We start from the raw sequence: 20,086 nt of genomic DNA, 5'->3' as shown, positions 1-20,086 counted from the left end.
ATATCAGCTGTATAATATTTATTTGATTTATTTAAAATTAAATGACGTAAAACGTCATACAAAATATATATACTACTTGAAACGGTGTTGTTTACTTTTGTTAAAATTATTAAGTAAAAGGAACGATAGCTTTTGAATGGGACATAATGATTGTAGGGGAACATTTTAACTACAGGCATTCTTTTTATTCTCACTTTAGATCCTTCTCCCATCAGTTAATCATACATTAATATGCCTGCAATTTTTGATCCCTCCACAATCATCAAGACAAGATAAAATGAACAAGGTAACTTTCACAATTTTAACTGTTATAGTGTGGCATTCTTAAGTACAGTATAAATTGTCCAAATTGCTGTTGGGATTGGAGAACTGCTAATACAGATTCAAATCTGGTTAATTTAAATGTTAGGACTGATCACTGACCTTATTTGACAATAAGAAAGATTATTCACTAGTTATGATGGGACTAATTTGAAATAACTCTTCTTTGGCAGCTGCAAATGGTGACCTAGGTTTGCATCATTCTAACCAAATAAAAAACATCCCAGAAGTGACTGCTAATTGAGGTAAAGAAGATCAACTAACGCATTGAATATTGTTGTATTCATATTTCTTTCATTTACTATTTGTGAATTAATCATGTTTGTTTTAGCAGTATGGGTCATATACTTCGGACTCACCTAAGGAATGTATATGATCATGTGTAATCGAATTATGACACTTAACTTGCAAGGGATTTGGGTAAAATTAGCTATTTCCTCTATATATTAGTGTTAGCAATAATACACCAATAATCTACGTACAAGCCACCTCCATGTTATAGTAGTTCATGTATTGGAAATTCACCCTTACAAGATTCACAAATCACTGCCAAAATATCTGGGGTACTGAATAAAAATATGCTCTTACGAAATTTGTCTGAAAAGTAGTAAATACAAAACACAATATTTATTTATTTCAACTTGCAATTTTTGCAACATGTTCAGATGACTGTCATGGAAAATTGTGATACTAATCATTATCTACAAACACAATCCCCTACTCTGTAACACTGAGTCACCTGCAACAATCATTCTTTAAAGATGTAGCTTTGAAAACAATTTTAATTCAAAAATTAAGTTATATCTGCCAGCATAGATTTATATATTATTCATTGATGTACATAAAATTTATATAATAAAACTAATTTGGGATGGTGAAATGAATTAAAATATGGATTTTTTTTTATTGTAAAAACAATCCACTTAAATATCTAGTCTTTAATAAATTAACCTATGGACCAGAAATGCTGTTGGAGAAGAAGAATGAAAAAAGTATTAAAAATGGCATTTAAAAATACCTAAATTTTTTTTCTGTGTTAGCTACTGATGACTTTAAACTTTGCTTCATATATTTAAAGAAAAAAAACTTTATGTATGGAAAATAACATTAAAAAAACTTTTTTTGACAAAAAAGAAAAATGGGTTGCACCACAGGGTCCATTGCACCTCTGAAAAATTAAACTCGACAGATTCAAACTGTCCTATTTCCACTTCAAAAGAGCAGGGGCTCTGCTCTCCTCCTGACTCATCTTCAAACAGCAGCGCCCCAGAAACTTTCTTTCAGGCGAAGCTAAAGCAGCCTCCAGCTCCCTTAAGCACTGTACTGGTTACTGTAGCTGCTGCCTATGCCTGTCCTAATTATACCCATGTGAGTCTATTAATCAGTTAGTAAATTATTCAGTAACCCTTCTCTGCCTTCAGCTAGTACAAACATGCTCTAAGCAAGGGCTAGAGGGAAGTGGAGGGGAAGTCCCCATGGATCTCACTCTGAGAAATTCAGTTGTTCAATGTCTCCTGAACTCCCTGTTAATGACGAGGGAGGAAAGCTCTGGTGGTTTCTGAATCTTGCCCTTTGTTCAATATCAGAATACAAGCAGTAGGGGGGTCAGGAACCTTACCTGGCTGCCTACTTTCAACATAGGGTTTAATGGTTTCACCAAATCTTGTCTCAGCAGCGACAGCCTCCCTTAGTAACTGTCCAGAAGAAACTGTAAAAAAAAAGAAGGCACTCTTTAATTAAAAGCATGATTGCTTCTAAAGTTCCAGAGTAGAAAAGAACAGGCAACAGACCATAAGCAACTACATGCTTAATAAATGAATATGGATTGAAACACTAAATAACTGTATGAATCATATTTAATGGAATCTTTATATGTAAAATTTCAAGTTAAAAAAATTCCTTGCTGACTGGTACAAAGTTTGCTTAATTACAATATTACACGTGATCAGTACTTAATGCCTGTTGAACATGGCTGTCATATCACCTGTACTTTTCAAAGTACTGCTACTTAATTATTAAAATAGCAAGTCAAAAATAAGACTTCCAAAGGACATATTTTTATTATAATGATGCTTAGCTTAAGAAATATTCAACCTGTGTGTGTACTCATATAAAATAGAGGAACCACTTTCACTCAGGTTCCAGAATCAAAACTCACAGCTGAACTTGAATATGTGATCCGTGCCGGCATTTACTACAGTACTAATATCAGAGGATGCCACAATGTCAGAGATATCCCACTTTCAATTAAGACATTAAACCAAGGACCTATCTGTCTGTTAAAATAAATATTTTTTTAAAAATCCCAAGACGCTCTTCAGTTAGCAAGGGAGTTCTTCTAGAACCTTGGTTGACAGGCAGTACGTGCCTCAATCTAAGCAAAAATCAACTAACCACTGTGATACTGGGTACTAACTACTCCACTATTTACTCCTGCTACAATACTTCAAAAGTCGTCAATTGCAATATCCTAAGGCTGTAAAAGGTGCTACATAAATTCAAAATTTATTTTCATTACATTCCTTATTCAAATTTTACTAAATCTTCTTTAAAAAATAGATAGCACATCTGCTAAGTGTAAATCCAGTGGGCATTCATTATTAAAAAGTAACTTTATGTATACTTAATAAGCAGCACATTAATGATCCAATGTCCCATATAACTGCAGTCCAACTTATATTGCATTGCATCAAATTGCACTGTTTAGTAAAAGGACTCCTGTGCTTAATTTGGAAGCATATTCAAGAGTTGCTATTTTTCTAATATAAAGAAGTGTGATCAATCAGATATTTTCTTTCAAGGCTTAGAATGAAGATATATATCATTATAAAATTGAATCAACCTTATAGAAGTTTACAAGTGTTAACCACTTGAATGTGATTGCTAACCTTAATCTTAACGTTCCTAGTACAAATGGTGGGAATCCAAATGAAAACTGATGATGATATAACTTGAAATAGTTTTAGTGCCCATGTCCTGGACGAAAGGAGGAGGCTAGAGAAAGATGATTGTGTCCTCTTTTTGAAATGTCACTACCCTGGTTTACGTAGTGGCTTGCACATCACATAGACAGCTGGGGCGCAACATCTATGGTCAACCCTGACCAATGGAGGGCCTCAAATATGATTGGTGTCATGAAAAAGATCAATTAACCAATGTCAAAACAATAGATAAGGCAGTTTCTGTGCAAAGAGAAACAGAGAACCCTCTAATCTGATGAAGGGTGTTCACCCTGAAATGTTAACTCGATTTCTCTTTCTACCAATGCAGTCTGAATATGCTTTGAGTATGTTTCTATGTTAATTACAATGACTCTTTCAAGTAAACACCTACTGAGTATTTACAGCACTTTTTGTTCTTATTTCAGATTTCTAGCATATGCAGGATTTGATTTTCAAACTCTAGCCCAGATGCCGTGTGTCTAGAATAACAGATTAAACAGGAGAAACTTCCTTAGAATTTCATTCCCAATTGAGAACTCTATAAAGGTAGATATGTATTTTGCTCTACTTCTTGAAATCTGGTTCCAGTAAAATCACTGCAATCAAATTTCAGGTGAATGTACAGCACTGCTATAACACTAAAAATGCAAATGCAGAGTGATTTGTAAACAAAAAATAAGTCTACATAAACAAATGTGGCAAAGCAGGCAGCATACAAAAGAGAAAAGAGAAAATTAAGGTTAAGCATTTGGCTTTATAAAATATTCAAGATTGAACTCTCATTTTATATCAGTTGTGAAGATTCAGAATGACACCTAAAGCTTTGACAAACTTCTATGGATGAGCATTGGAAAGTATATTGACCGGCTGCATCACAGCCTGGTATGGGAACAACTATGCCCTCTGAATAGAATATCCTACAAAAAGTGATGGACACAGCACAGTCCATCACAAGTAAAGTCCTCCCCACCATTGAGCACACCTCCACAGAGCGCTGTCACAGGAAAGCAGCATCTATCATCAGGGTCCCTCACCACCCAGGTCACGCTCTCTTCTCGCTGCTGCCATCAGGAAGAAGGTACAGGATCCTCAGGAATCACACCACCAGATTCAGGAACAGTTATTACCTCTCACCCATCAGGCTCATGAACCAAAGGAGATAACTTTACTGAACATCACTTGCCGCATTACTAAACTGTTCCCACAATCTATGGACTCACTTTCAAGGACCCTTCACCTCATGTTCTCAATATTTATTGCCTATTTATTTACTATTTGTTCTTCTTTCTTTTTGTATTTGCATAGTATGTTACCTTGCACACTATGCTTTCAATGTGGTCTTTCATTGATTCTATTATGGTTATTGGATTTATTGAGTATGCCCTCAAGTAAATGAATCTCAGGGTTGTATATGGTGATAGTCATATACTTTGATAATAAATTTACTTTGAATTTTGAACCTGGAACAATTGTATTAAAAGTATACATTCAGAAACATCTCTCCTTTGGAAACAAAACTGATTTTCATCAGCATGAAGGTTCCACAGCATTTCCTTCAACAAAAGGCAAATATTTAGAAGTATTTTCTAAGATCAAGCAATAAAAACAGTTTTAAAAAGTTCATGCATTCTCCAAAAGATAGTATTTTTAAATTAGAATGAGACAAAGTATAATACTGAGATGAACTAGCATGTTTTGAAAGAAACAGAACGGCGGAATATTTAAAATGTTGATTTTATTTATTGTTACTTTTACTTAATAATTTCCCCTAAAATTATTGTCAGCAATATTATTCAAGGAAGCTGTATCCCCCACCTGCAAATAAAACTGAAGTAATTTTAACCCTACAGCTCCCTTTGAGAAATGCCATGCTAATGTATTTACTCAGATATAATGCGCTACCCATTTACAGAAATGTCTAAAAAAAATTCTCTTGCAACGGACTATTCACTGAAATTGTGAGACTACTGTAACTATTTGTGATCACTGGCAAGCAGCTAACTGCTTCAGTTATATCTTGTGTAAAATAGCTACTTTAATGACATGATTATGAGAGAAAACTGGCAAGGAACATAAAAACTGACTGTAAAAGCTTTTATAGATATGTAAAAAGGAAAAGACTGGTAAAGACAAATGTAGGTCCCCTACAGACAGAAACAGGTGAATTGATTATGGGGAGCAAGGACATGGCAGACCAATTGAATAATTACTTTGGTTCTGTCTTCACTAAGGAGGACATAAATAATCTTCCAGAAATAGTAGGGGACAGAGGGTCCAGTGAGATGGAGGAACTGAGCGAAATACATGTTAGTAGGGAAGTGGTGTTGGGTAAATTGAAGGGATTAAAGGCAGATAAATCCCCAGGGCCAGATGGTCTGCATCCCAGAGTGCTTAAGGAAGTAGCCCAAGAAATAGTGGATGCATTAGTGATAATTTTTCAAAACTCGTTAGATTCTGGACAAGTTCCTGAGGATTGGAGGGGGGCTAATGTAACCCCACTTTTTAAAAAAGGAGGGAGAGAGAAACCGGGGAATTATAGACCAGTTAGCCTAACGTCGGTGGTGGGGAAACTGCTGGAGTCAGTTATCAAAGATGTGATAACAGCACATTTGGAAAGCGGTGAAATCATCGGACAAAGTCAGCATGGATTTGTGAAAGGAAAATCATGTCTGACGAATCTCATAGAATTTTTTGAGAATGTAACTAGTAGAGTGGATAGGGGAGAACCAGTGGATGCGGTATATTTGGATTTTCAAAAGGCTTTTGACAAGGTCCCACACAGGAGATTAGTGTGCAAACTTAAAGCACACGGTATTGGGGGTAAGGTATTGATGTGGATAGAGAATTGGTTAGCAGACAGGAAGCAAAGAGTGGGAATAAACGGGACCTTTTCAGAATGGCAGGCGGTGACTAGTGGGGTACCGCAAGGCTCAGTGCTGGGACCCCGGTTGTTTACAATATATATTAATGACTTGGATGAGGGAATTAAATGCAGCATCTCCAAGTTTGTGGATGACACGAAGCTGGGCGGCAGTGTTAGCTATGAGGAGGATATTAAGAGGGTGCAGGGTGACTTGGATAGGTTGGGTGAGTGGGCAAATTCATGGCAGATGCAATTTAATGTGGATAAATGTGAAGTTATCCACTTTGATGGCAAAAATAGGAAAACAGATTATTATCTGAATGGTGGCCGATTAGGAAAAGGGGAGGTGCAACGAGACCTGGGTGTCATTATACACCAGTCATTGAAAGTGGGCATGCAGGTACAGCAGGCAGTGAAAAAGGCGAATGGTATGCTGGCATTTATAGCGAGAGGATTCGAGTACAGGAGCAGGGAGGGACTACTGCAGTTGTACAAGGCCTTGGTGAGACCACACCTGGAGTATTGTGTGCAGTTTTGGTCCCCTAATCTGAGGAAAGACATCCTTGCCATAGAGGGAGTACAAAGAGGGTTCACCAGATTGATTCCTGGGATGGCAGGACTTTCATATGAAGAAAGACTGGATGAACTGGGCTTGTACTCGTTGGAATTTAGAAGATTGAGGGGGGATCTGATTGAAACGTATAAAATCCTAAAGGGATTGGACGGGATAGATGCAGGAAGATTGTTCCCGATGTTGGGGAAGTCCAGAACGAGGGGTCACAGTTTGAGGATAAAGGGGAAGGCTTTTAGGACCGAGATTAGGAAAAACTTCTTCACACAGAGAGTGGTGAATCTGTGGAATTCTCTGCCACAGGAAACAGTTGAGGCCAGTTCATTGGCTATATTTAAGAGGGAGTTAGATATGGCCCTTGTGGTTACGGGGATCAGGGGGTATGGAGGGAAGGCTGGTGCAGGGTTCTGAGTTGGATGATCAGCCATGATCATAATAAATGGCGGTGCAGGCTCGAAGGGCCGAATGGCCTACTCCTGCACCTATTTTCTATGTTTCTATGAAAGTAAACTTGATCTACATATTTGACCTTAGGTGGGCATTTGCTTTTAATTAGTTAATGCTGATGTCAGAGGTGTTATTGTGACAGAGAATGCAGAGAAAAAATAGTTTATTTATTTGTTTAACAATACAGTGTGGAATTGGCCCTTCCAGCACTACGAGCCACACCTGACAAACATGATTAACCCTAACCTAACCATGGGACAATTTACAATGACCAATTAACCTACCCGGCACATATTTGGACTATGGGAGAAAACTAGAGGGCTCAGACAAAATGTACGCATTCCAAGAGGAGAAACTCCTTACAGAATAGCACCAGAATTGAACTCTGAATTCTGAAAAGCCCTGAGTTATATACTGTAGTGTCACGTTAAAATGGAAAAGGAAAAGAAAATTCGACAGGTTAATGGAGAATCATCAGATTTTATTTTTAATGCAAAAGGTCTGTGGATAACATCAGATGCCATCCCAGCTAGCAAGCAAGCAAATGCATAAGCCTAAGCCTTAGCAAATAAGATTATGTTTTAATTGTGAAAACAGAGCAGTTTCCTGAAACTGGCAAGCTGGTGGCAAGTTCCAGTATTTGTGAGTCTAATGGCACAATCTGCCCTATTTATATTCAAGAAAGCTATTTATACAGAAGAAAGCAGCTCCACAAGTAGACAGGGTGGTGAAGGCACTTCATTGGTCAGGGCATTAAGTTCAGGAGTAGGGACACTTTTTTGAAGTTATACAAGTCTGGGGAGGGTGTAGAAGAGATTTACAAGAATGCTGTATGATTTATAGGGAGAGTTTGGCCATGCTGGATCTGTATTCCATGGAGTACAGGAGAATGAGGGATATAGATAAGACGGACAGTAATAGTCTTTTCCCCAGGAGGTGAGTCGAAAACTACAAGGCACAGATACAAGATAAGAGTGGAGAAATTTAAAAGACCTACAGGTAAGTTCTTTCACACAGAGAGTCGTGAGTATCTGGAATGTTGCCAGAGGAAGTGGTCAAGGTGGACACAATTGCAACATACAAGGCACTTGGATAGATGCATGGAGGGAAGGGGCTTGAAGGGTTATGCACTGAATGTAGGCATCTGGGACTAGGGGGGGAATGCTGTGGTAGGCATGGATAAGTTGGACTAAAGGCCCTGTTCTAGTGCTGTATGACTCTATGACCATAATAGTGGCATTTTAGAGGCTTTTAGTAGACATGTGAGATGAAGGGCAATGCATCACATAATGGGCAGAAGTGATTTAGTTTACTTTGGCCTCATATTTGGCATAGATATTGTGGGTCGAAGGGACTGCTTATGTTCTGTACTGTTCTCTGTCCTATTCCCTCCACCATAATGCGATGGCATTGTGCACATCCACAAAATGTTATTTTCCCAGGATAAGCTGACCTCTACCACCAAGGGCTGGCACAGCATGTGCATGGGAATAATACACTTGCCAATTCCCCCACCAAGCCTCACACCACCCTGCCTTGAAAATGTATTGTTGATCCTTTGTCTGTGGTCAGTACAGTGTAAATCCTGGAACTCCCTTCTCAATATCACAAGGACAGTGTCTTTACTAAAAGGACTGCAGTGGCTCAAGGTGGTATCTCAATGGCATTTTCTCAAGGGCAGTTAAGTTTAGGCAATAAATGTTGGTTTTAGCAGCAAAGCCCAGATACTGGAACAGAATTATACATTTCAATGTGTAAAGCTGCCAAATAATTAGCTGGTGCATTGAAAACACCAATTAAATTATCAGAAGGCAATCAGAATGAGCAAGCACAGTGGAGTCCAGTTAAATGGGACACACTGGTCCAATAATTTTGGCCCAATTGAGTGGCTGCCCCAATCAGACAAAGTTTTATTGAAATAGTTAAAAAGATATTAAAAAAAGAAAACTGAGTAACAAATTATGCATTTAAGTGTAACAATTAGAACGCTACCAAAACTACTACAGTACTATAAAACCATGCATTAATTCTAATAGTTATCAATGGAAGAATTCATCCAGTGTATACAATGAACAAAATCAGTGCAGACACCTAGTGCAAATAACAGACTGCCTTTACACAATGCTGTCGACGATTGCATCCTCCAAATCTTTATTCTTTTTGTAACATTCAAGATGATTGTTGATACCTTCAAATTCTTCATAGCTGAAGGTGGTGATAAATTAGCATTTAGGAAGGAGATGAAAATCTGGCTGAGTAGTAGCACAACAAGCTCTTACTTGATGTCAGCAAGACCAAGGAGTTGATTATTGACTTCAGGTGGATCAATTATGGTTATTAAGATTTACCAAGCATGCCCGCAAGAAAATGAATCTCAGAGTTGAATGTGGTGACATACTGATAATTGGAGAATAAATTTACTTTGAACTTTAGTTCCTAACTCACTGAAGTACTGAAGTTATTTCATTTTCACTCCAGTCCATTTCAGGCATCTTCAAGCCTGAATGCTTGAAACTGCAGTGAGCAAAAATGTCCTGAATTGCCTTACTGCTTATTTTTTTACCAACTATCACTGACAAAAACCACTGCTTTTTGTACACCAAGATATGCAAATGATCCTATTTAAAAACTGTTTGGTCTAAGCATGGTGTAGCATCTAACGGCTACACAAGTACTTGCAACTGACTCTAGTTAGAACCTGTCTGGCTATAGTCTCCTGCGGTAGTTAAGCAGCATAATGTCCCAAATAAACAAAAGGAACCCTGGCAATTTTCTTGATTAGTTTTTGTTCTTTAAGAGTTGTTCCAAATAATTGGCTGCCCCGATTAACCGATGGACCAATTAACTGGAATCCATTGTATACTGACTCTAATGGGAAGGAGCTAAAACAAGGTTAAAAGTCATATAATTGAATCATCAGAAAATATTTTGCAAAAGTGGTCTGGAAAAGGATGTAATGGCCCTAAGCGAAGATTGCCCTGAGCAGCTACGTAAAAGAGAATTATGTTCCATGAACTATGCATGATTTCCCGGGATGCATGCCGAGCCAAACATCAAATGCCACTGGAAGACCATCCACTTGAAAGAATATTTCTTTATCTGTAGCTGCTATCTGACTTGTTGACTATTTACAGGAATTTGTTTTTAAAGCTCAGTTTTCTATCATATGCAGTACTTTGATTTTCTGACTCTATTGTTGTTGCTATGTTTATGTTCTCCATCCTTAGATTTAATTGGTTAAGGGGGTTACTGATCATGGCAATCACTAATGTGCCAAATATCACAGTAAACTCACAACACTGTTATCAGCTTCACTGCAACATAAAGTCTCTGAGCTGAAGAGAGAGAAAATACTTCTCATTATGAACACTGAGATGCCCCATTTTTATATGGTGAATTACCCACTTCTTTTCAGTGGCATTGTTTGAGACAGCACTATTCACCAGATCACAGGGAGAACTTTCTTTTCTGTTCTTATAATAGTGCCAAGGGATTTTTATCATTCGTCAATAGCAACAGAGAACTCTTGTTCTGTTTTTCAAACTGATATTTAAATTGACATTGAGTTTGTGAGGAATATTATATAAAATAACTGCACTTTGGTTCAATTTTCATATGGGTAACTCAATGATACTTTTCTCAAATGTTTGGTGAGAACCACACAAGATATTATATATGATGAGCTGAATGATCTAATTCTGCTCTTATATGTTACCGTCTATACATACCTTATGATATATATTAATGAAAGATAAACATTTCCCCATTAAAGAAAACTCTTTAGTTTTTGTCTCTCACACTAAACTTGCTGCAATATACTGGTTAAGTGGTCCACTGAAACATCACAAGTAAATGAAAAACAAAATGCACAAAAACATATTTAGGCTACTTCCCGTACATCATCTAACAGTACAGAGAAGAAGCAGACATGACAGCATTTGAAAATATCATTGCAATAGTGTACAAACTACAGTTGTATTAAGTCTTATTATTTGGAGCCACAGGTGAGAGCTGGGTGGCAGGTGGGGACCAAAGGTGGACGGTTTGCCCCTGGGCAGAGCACGACAAGCCCACCACCAGAGGCGCTACCCCTCCCTGGACAACCCATACAGTGGCCACACCCCAGTACATTGCTTCAACTGGTGGGCTAAACCAGCTGAAGATGGCCGGGAGCCTCCAACCCTGGTGAGATAGGGACATGTCTACCCCAGCATGCGAAGCTAGTTCCAGCAGACTGGGTGGATGAGCTCAACTACAGGATCCAATGGCTAAGAAGGTGGTGCTGCAATGCTTCGTGGAGAGCGAAGGGTATGACAAGATACAGAAGGCATCATGGTTATCACCTGCAGCTAGGGAAGTCTCCAGTCGTAACGATTTTTTCTACCATTGAACCAAGATTTTTGAGGCTGAGAGAGTGAAACTGGCACAGTGCAATGGCTTTTTCAGTATAAAACTCCTCTGACACAAGTTTTGGTCATCATTGGAAACAATGGACAACCAAATCATTAAATCTTGTAACTAAATTACTGGACCAGGGTATCCAAAGACCATTGTTTTAGAAAAACAAGTTGAAATCCCACCATATTAGCTCAGGAATTTAAATTCAAGTAATTAAGTAAATTAAAAACTAGCATCAATAATAGTAATAATGAAACTACTGGATTGTCAATAAAACCCTTCTGGCTTACTTTAGGCTGGTAAGTTTGCTGTCCTTACCCAGTCTGGCCCATATGTGACTCCAGACACAGTGTGATTGATTCTTAAATGCCTTCTCCATTTAGGGCTGCAGAGTAAATGCTAGCCTCCCAATGAAAATGTGGGGAAAAGTACTGAGGAATGGGTTATTTGGCTGAGGAAAATAGAATAGTAACAACCAAAATAATTTGATCAGATTGAATTTTTTCACAAATGAATCTGAAAATATGAAACAAATCAGATGGTAACAGGAAAATGAAAAGACCTTAGTGCCTTCCAATGAACATTTCTGATGAAAACTTCCAATAAACATAACTAAACATCAAGATCTATCTTTATAGATACCAATTGAAAAGCAGTGCTCCTTAGTTAACTTCCTACTTATTCAGAGAAGAGGGTGGTTGGTGCTTTTACCTGAATAGGTGAAGACTAAGAAACATACAGCAGAGAAGTAGGACATTCATCCTACTTCAACCATGTTTCTGTGATGTCTATCTACTCCAAGAGTTCCCAACCTTCTTTTAATGCCAAAGACCAAAACCATTAATCACGGGGTCTGCGGACCCCACGCTGGGAACCCCTGATGTACTGTAATTACACTTGCCTGCATTAGGGCTGTATCCCTCTTATCCAAGTACGTCCAAATGCTTTTTAAACATTGTAATTGCATCTGCTTCTACCACCTCCTCAAGCAGCTTCTTCCAGGAAAATACCATCCTCTGTGTGAGAAACTTAATCCTCAGATCTCCTTTAAATTTCTCCTCTTTCACCTTAAATCTATGACCTCAAAGGCTCTCCTGTCCTGGAAAAAAATACTCTGACTATATATTTTACTTATGACTTTCATCATTTTATAAACCTCAAAAAATCACCCCACAGCATCCTTCATTCCAGTAAGAATAAACTCAGTTTATCCAATCGTGACTTTGACTGTGGAATGATTGTTGGTGCCAGATGGGGTGGTTCGAGTATCTCAGAAACTTCTGATCTCCTGGGATTTTCATGCATTACAGTCTCTAGAGTTTACAGAGAATGGTGTGAAAAACAAAAAAAGAACAACTCCAGTGAGCGGTTCTGTGGGCAAAAACAGCTTGTGAATGAGAGAGGTCAGAGGAGGATGACCAGTCTGTTTCAAGCTGACAGGAAGGCAACAGTAACTCAAATAACCACATGTTACAACAATGGTGTACAGGAGGTACCTAATAAAGTAACCACTGAGTGTAAATATGCTACATATATATATAAAAATGCCATTGAAGATGGTACGTGGAAACATTGACCTGGCAGCTATACTCTAATGTTCTGCTTCTGGAGGCATTATTGTAATATAAACAGGTCCATGGATTTATAATATACTTACAAACAAATTGTAAAGTTTTAAAGCAACCTATTTATACAAGACAGAAACAGGAAGAGACAAGAGTTCAATAAAGACAAAAAGTCTGACTGAGTTACCACTCACCGTTAACAATCCTGTATTTTTCAGCAATCATTGCTGCCTGCAGGCTTCTACCACTGCCGGGGGGTCCATGGAGAATGATTCTTGGTGTGTAGGGGGCAACGGATCGATGCCGGCTTTGGACATGGCTCAGAACTGTGGAGAATGATAATCATAAAAAAAAATCAGATACAACCCTGAACATTAATAATACTAGAAGGCCAGAAGCTCATGCAGTATGAATCTTGTTAAGCCCCATTTGTAGGGGATTCCTCCTTCCCTCCGCCCCATTTGTAGTAATTATCTGCAGAGTAATTAGATGTAATGATTCCCTGCTGATTAGCTTTCACAGTTGCAAAATGTAGAAAGCCTGCAGTGCACGAGCAGAAAGCATTGCTTCAAAAATAAGTTTCAAATAGAATTTTATACTTCTTTCAATTTAGGAATTAATTTCATTGAATAAATACAAATATTCACGTATATGGATCAGTGACCACTAATGGTTTACACTATTTTGCAGAATGGAAGGTCATTAATGGTCAGATAAGTTTATAATTAATATTACAGTGCTTTGTTTAAAATCATATTACAAATCAAATAGTCCTACCATACTGTGACTATGCTCTGCTTGGACTATCCAGGAGAAATGTGCTTGAAAGCTACAATCCATTAAAGTAATCACAGCAAGAGGGGAAATCAAGCATATTCTGACAGGTTTGACTTTGCAGTACATGTAAAATTATCCTGCATGGACACTGAGTTAACATATATTAATTGTTCCTTTCACTCCACTTAGTACAATATATGCTGAAAAGCAGAACAAAAATTTAGAAAACAATATTAAATTTTCATGTTAATGTTGATTGGAAGTTTTCCATTGGTAAATGGGAATATGAAGTTCAGTAGTCTAATATGGTTGCAAATACTAAGATGGGTAATGGACACCTATTTCCAAAGAAAAACCATAGACTTCATGTAGCATTGCTAACTTTTATTGTTGTTCTCTGAGTACTATTAGTACACACTTCATAATGAAACACACACATACAGATTTAGTTTTTATTTTCAGATTGCATTTTCTAGTATTATTTTATCATAGTTAAATTATAATTTCATAAATGCCAATTTGTTAAGATTAGATTAGATTAGATTATGAGGACACGCAGTCCTCTTTTATTGTCATTTAGTAATGCATGCATTAAGAAATGATACACTATTCCTCCGGTGTGATATCACAGAAACACAAGACAAACCGACTGAAAAACTGACAAAAACCACATAATTATAACATATAGTTACAACAGTACAAGCTATACCATAACTTGATGAAGAACAGGCCATAGGCACGGTAAAGAAGTTATTTTCAAAATATATTTTTATAATATGCCTAATGGTGTCAATCAGTCGGTATCATTCATCTTGTAATTTTGTTCTTAGAACTTTTAGTTGTGGTATATTAAATGGATTAATTCTTAACCCTTAATTATTAATTGGTTTTACTAACAAGGGAGTGTGAACAAGTGATGGTTGGCTACTAATCATTAAAAATTCCTGTCTGAACTAACTAAATAAATAAGTGATAGATAGGAATGTCCAGCATCACGGTGCTGTGATCCTAACCAGAAAAATACATCTAAGCTTCAATGTTGGTGTACATCCACATTCACTTTGTACAGGATTTCATTTTGTCACTTTAAAAATCATAAGGAATGCAAAGAACATGATCTGATTTTAAGAGGTGCAGTTTTAAAAGGCACCTGGCCTACTGAATTAAAATACAAAGTAATATTTTGAATGGCTAAGCATATCTTGTTTCACAGTCTGCTGTTACTGGGTCACATCCCCAAGTTTCTGGAAGGAGGAGTAACCTGTACCTACATGATCTTTTGCCATGTGAATTAAAAAAAATCACTGGATGAGGAATTTCCTTCTGAACACTGCAAAATAGGATTACTGTGTCAAATGTATCTTTCTAGGTAATACTCTTGAAAAGGTATTTATGTGCAATTATGTATTTTATCTGTTTATTGAAAAACAAGACATTTTTATACTCTTATGGTCATCAACGCTATTGGAAATCAGTGTAGATGACTATTAGACTGATACCCCAGGGAATCACTTCTTAGCCTAGACTAGATTTAAAATCAATTCCCAGACATATGACAATCTGTAACAAATGGATGTACCCATGATATCTCTTGCGACCAAAATGGCAGCTATCATGATAGTTTAGCAGTTTTGCTTATAATTAAGTAATCGTTGCGATATTACTTACCTTGTGAAAAAACATCAACACTAGGCTGATCAGCATTAATGATATGGTATTTTTTACTGTAGCTATTCAGTACCCCATGACTGACTCGGCGGTACTCCAATAATCTTTTTACAGTTTCTTCCTCAGTTATCTCGGGAGGTTTCTCCAGACGATTCTGTATCTTGGTTGATGTTGGCCAGTTGAAAATTGTATGATATATTTCTAAAGTAGAGAAGCAAAGATAAAAATCCAAAGCTTGCATCAAATTTGAAATCAAGAATCAACAACTTCATTTAAAAAAAATTGCACTCTGTTCTTTAGTTATAAATGCTAATAGACTTGTCAAAATACTTCAGCATTTTTTCCTATTCTTCAATCACAAATACTTCTTGATCAATTAAATTTGCAATAGCAAACTCAAATCTGAGTCAGCTAATAATGAAGGTAGTGCAAACATACAGCATTTGAAATGAATGAACAATAGAAAAAGTACTATTAAAATACTTATAGGATCATAGAATATTTTATTCCACCAGCTTTGAATATTAGTAACTAAAATTATACATACAAAAATGACCAATTGCTCTCCAAATTTTGAAAATATTTCAATTCAATTTAATTTTGATGCAATGGTGTCAAATATCTGATGTCATAAATATCATTGTGGAACAATGAAAATCTGTTAAAGTGAGGATTTAAATAAGAACAGTTAAACAGTTAAAGATGAGGAATTAGGATCATAACAAATGCAAGCCTACTTCTAACAAAATAAACTGGAGACAATGAAGAACATGCTTATTTATTTTAAAGAAAGTATGGGCAATAATACTGGGATACCAGCAGGATAAGGAATAGAAACTTGAGTTATTCCCAATGTGAACCTATGGCTAAGCTAGGACAGACAGGTTAGCGAGAGTGTTGGTGTTTCAACACTAGACCATGCCGGAGAAACAGGAAGGCAAGATGAGGAAATCTTTACTGAAGTGAGTGAATAAAATGCCACAGCCATTGGTCATAAAGCAGATAATTACTTGACTAGAATTTTGGGCAGAACTGAAATTGGACTGAAAGGTTGCTGTGAAACTGTGAGCACCGTAGAGAAAAAATTATCTCTGCATGGAAGTTTGTTCTGGAACAATTGGTAGGCAGGGGTGATAATGATACTTACAGGTAGTCAAAAACTGAAATTAAGCTCTGTATATTAGATAATGTTCTCTTGTGATATTCTTAGTGATAACAGGTTAATATAAACAGCAAACTAACTAATCTCCTTTTCCCCAGGGTGTAATGAACTAGACACCTCCACATTAGGGCTAACAACATCATTATAAATTTTCTTATCCTAATATGAAAATACTTTTAATGTTCCTTGTAATATTTTTGCAAAATGCCACTGAATATACTATTAATTACAATGTATCAGAAGACAAATAGAACAATTAATGTTTTCTCATAGAAAATTGCAGGGTCTAAAGTTAAAATAATGCAGTTTAAATGAGATACAGAGGATAAGAAAAGAAACAATGAAAATGTTGGACTTGGTTATAGAAGTATGAGAGTTAACAATTAAGTACAATATTACCTTTGGTTTCTGGGTCAATTCTTTTCCCCAAATTTCTCTCAATTAGCACAGTATCAGGAGCATCAAGTATGACTAAAGGTAGAAGAAATGTAGTTGAATTACATGAGCTCATTAATCAAGCAGAACCCATAATGAACTCGCTTTAAAGCACAGTAAACACTAACAAAGTGAGCAGGTTTGTAACAAAGAAGAAAAATTTGTTCTGAATCTTCCAAGGACTAGCATTTGCAGATTGAATGCCATTCTACATGCACCAGCCCAACCCAAGATTATTTTATATTAATTGTAAGCATTAATTTTTAGGCCAACTTTAAAATTACACACTCAGCAGACTCCATACGGGCAGTTCAAGTCTGCTAGGTAATTGATCTCTTCTGAGTTGGAATAGAAGTGGCAACCACTCTTTAAATATGTGGGTAGAGCCAATGGAAATGGTTAAAAACAGCAATAGATCATCACATGTTTTAAGTATGAATCTTGGAGCTAATGCTGGAATTTTCACTAATATGGTAGTCACCTTTGGTACTGAATATGAGAGCAAATATCGCTCACCATTTGAACTATCAAGTACTCAAAATATATATGGTGTATCTAGGGGAAGCTAGACCCTTGAGAATTTTAATACTACATTGAGGTTATATGTAAACCATGACAATATATCATTATATAAGCTTCTTAATTTACTACATATGGTTCAATAAAGTTTGAAAATTCTAATCTAACAGTAGTTGCCAAATTATGCTTCAATTTTACATACAGACAGAAGGAATAAGTTAGTGTTATAATGCTTATATCATTACCATAAGGGAAGCATTACTGCAGTTGGAAAAATAAGGCTGAGATTGTCTGGAGGAGCAATGCCAACAGATTGCAATTTGCTCATCTTTGTTTGAGTGACCAATGAAAAAGAACTTATGGACTTCAGTGAGGCCTTTGACAAGGTCCCGCATGGGGGGTTAGTTAGGAAGATTCAGTCGCAGGTATACATGGAGAGGTGGTAAATTGGATTAGACATTGGCTCAATGGAAGAAGCCAAAGAGTGGTAGTACAGAATTGCTTCTCAGAGTGGAGGCCTGTGACTATTGGTGTGCCACAGGGATCAGTACTGGGTCTATTGTTATTTGTCATCTATATCAATGATCTGGATGATAATGTGGTAAATTGTATCAGCAAATTTGCTGATGATACAAAGATTGGAGGTGTAGTGGACTGTGAGGAAGGTTTTCAGAGCCTGCAGAAGGACTTGGACCAGCTGGAAAAATGGGCTGAAAAATGGCAGATGGAGTTTAATACAGACAAGTGTGAGGTATTGCACTTTGGAAGGACAAACCAAGGTAGAACATACAGGGTAAATGGTAAGGCACTGAGGAGTGCAGTAGAACAGAGGGATCTGGGAATACAGATACAAAATTCCCTAAAAGTGGCGTCACAGGTAGATAGGGTCGTAAAGAGAGCTTTTGGTACATTGGCCTTTATTAATCAAAGTATTGAATATAAGAGCTGGAATGTTATGACGAGGTTGTATAAGGCATTGGTGAGGCCAAATCTGGAGTATTGTGTTCAGTTTTGGTCACCAAATTACAGGAAGGATATTAATAAGGTTGAAAGAGTGCAGAGAAGGTTTACAAGGATGTTGCCGGGACTTGAGAAACCCAGTTACAGAGAAAGGTTGAATAGGTTAGGACTTCAATCCCTGGAGCGTAGAAGAATGAGGGGAGATTTGATAGAGGTATATAAAATTATGATGGGTATAGATAGAGTGAATGCAAGCAAGCTTTTTCCACTGAGGCAAGGGGAGAAAAAAACCAGAGGACATGGGTTAAGGGTGAGGGGGGAAAAGTTTAAAGGGGTCAGTGGGGGGGTGCTTCTTCACACAGAGAGTAGTGGGAGTATGGAATGAGCTGCCAAACGAGGTGGTAAATGCAGGTTCTTTTTTAACATTTAAGAATAAATTGGACAGATACATGGATGGGAGGTGTATGGAGGGATATGGTCCGTGTGCAGGTCAGTGGGACTAGGCAGAAAATAGTTCAGCACAGCCAAAAAGGGCCAAAAGGCCTGTTTCTGTGCTGTAGTTTTTCTATGGTTTCTATGATTTTCTAAGTATTACATGAATAGTAGAACTTTCCAGTGTTATATTCTGGACAAGCAAGGCACAGCTGATTAACTAGATAAAAAACAAAATTTAATGAGTGAAGATAATTTGCACAAAAAAATCAATTAAATGGATTTTGTTGATGATATCATTAAATGGACCTGGCTAGTTTTTAAGTAGCTATATTGCTGTCTCCTATCTAATTTTAGCAAAACAACAGAGCAAATCAATTAGTTTCAATTCACCTGAGTGAAGTTATCTTTTCATTAACTTTGATCAATGCCACCCCAATCACATTGGAACAAGACCAACAGCAACCTTTCATTGAATTATTGCCTTCAACCTATTTCTTGTTTTATTTCTAAATTATTTCACCAACGATGTTTTAGAGTTAATCAGGCCCTTCAGATCAACTTGTCCAACTTCATTACAATACAGATGAGTATTTTATGTAACTATCACAATTCAAAGAATGCAAGGAGTTTTCTTTTTGAAGGATTTGTTATTGAACGAGAAGTTTCAAAGCAACATAAAGCTTTGCCCCAACCAAGGTATCTTCTTGAGGCTGTCCTCTTTACCTGCATTTAGTTCATATCATCCGTCTAATCCACGAACCTGTCCCTAGGTCCTATTCATGCAATGGGCTGTTGGTTGCATTCAGGCATAAGCAGACATATATCACTTAAGTGGGTGTTTAGTTGTCTGCAATTTTCTGTTCTGAGCTGTGTTTTGAATTTAATCCACAATCCATATTCAGGAGTGAAAATTGGTTGCTGAAATTAATATTTGCTCTATACCCTAAATCCAGAATATGCCCTAACAGCACCTTAAACTTACTGAACCAATAATTGCAGTAACCAATAACCAATAACCCCTTA

At 37.0% G+C, this 20,086-nt stretch overlaps 1 protein-coding gene across 3 annotated transcripts in view; it reads right to left on the bottom strand.

Moving 5' to 3' along the window:
* Positions 1-20,086, bottom strand: part of ak8 (adenylate kinase 8) — a 166,700-nt gene that overhangs the window by 72,165 nt on the left and 74,449 nt on the right. For all 3 annotated transcript variants that reach the window (XM_072240089.1, XM_072240092.1, XM_072240091.1), the window contains exons 7-10: positions 17,114-17,185; positions 15,553-15,753; positions 13,302-13,433; positions 1,940-2,029 (exon numbers count right to left, since the gene is read on the bottom strand). In XM_072240089.1, coding sequence (XP_072096190.1) covers positions 1,940-2,029; positions 13,302-13,433; positions 15,553-15,753; positions 17,114-17,185 — 495 coding nt within the window. The remainder of the gene's footprint in view (positions 1-1,939; positions 2,030-13,301; positions 13,434-15,552; positions 15,754-17,113; positions 17,186-20,086) is intronic.

Source organism: Mobula birostris, chromosome 22 (assembly GCF_030028105.1).
Source record: "Mobula birostris isolate sMobBir1 chromosome 22, sMobBir1.hap1, whole genome shotgun sequence".
Lineage (NCBI taxonomy): Eukaryota > Metazoa > Chordata > Chondrichthyes > Myliobatiformes > Myliobatidae > Mobula > Mobula birostris.
This window is presented reverse-complemented; position numbering and strand designations above follow the sequence as displayed.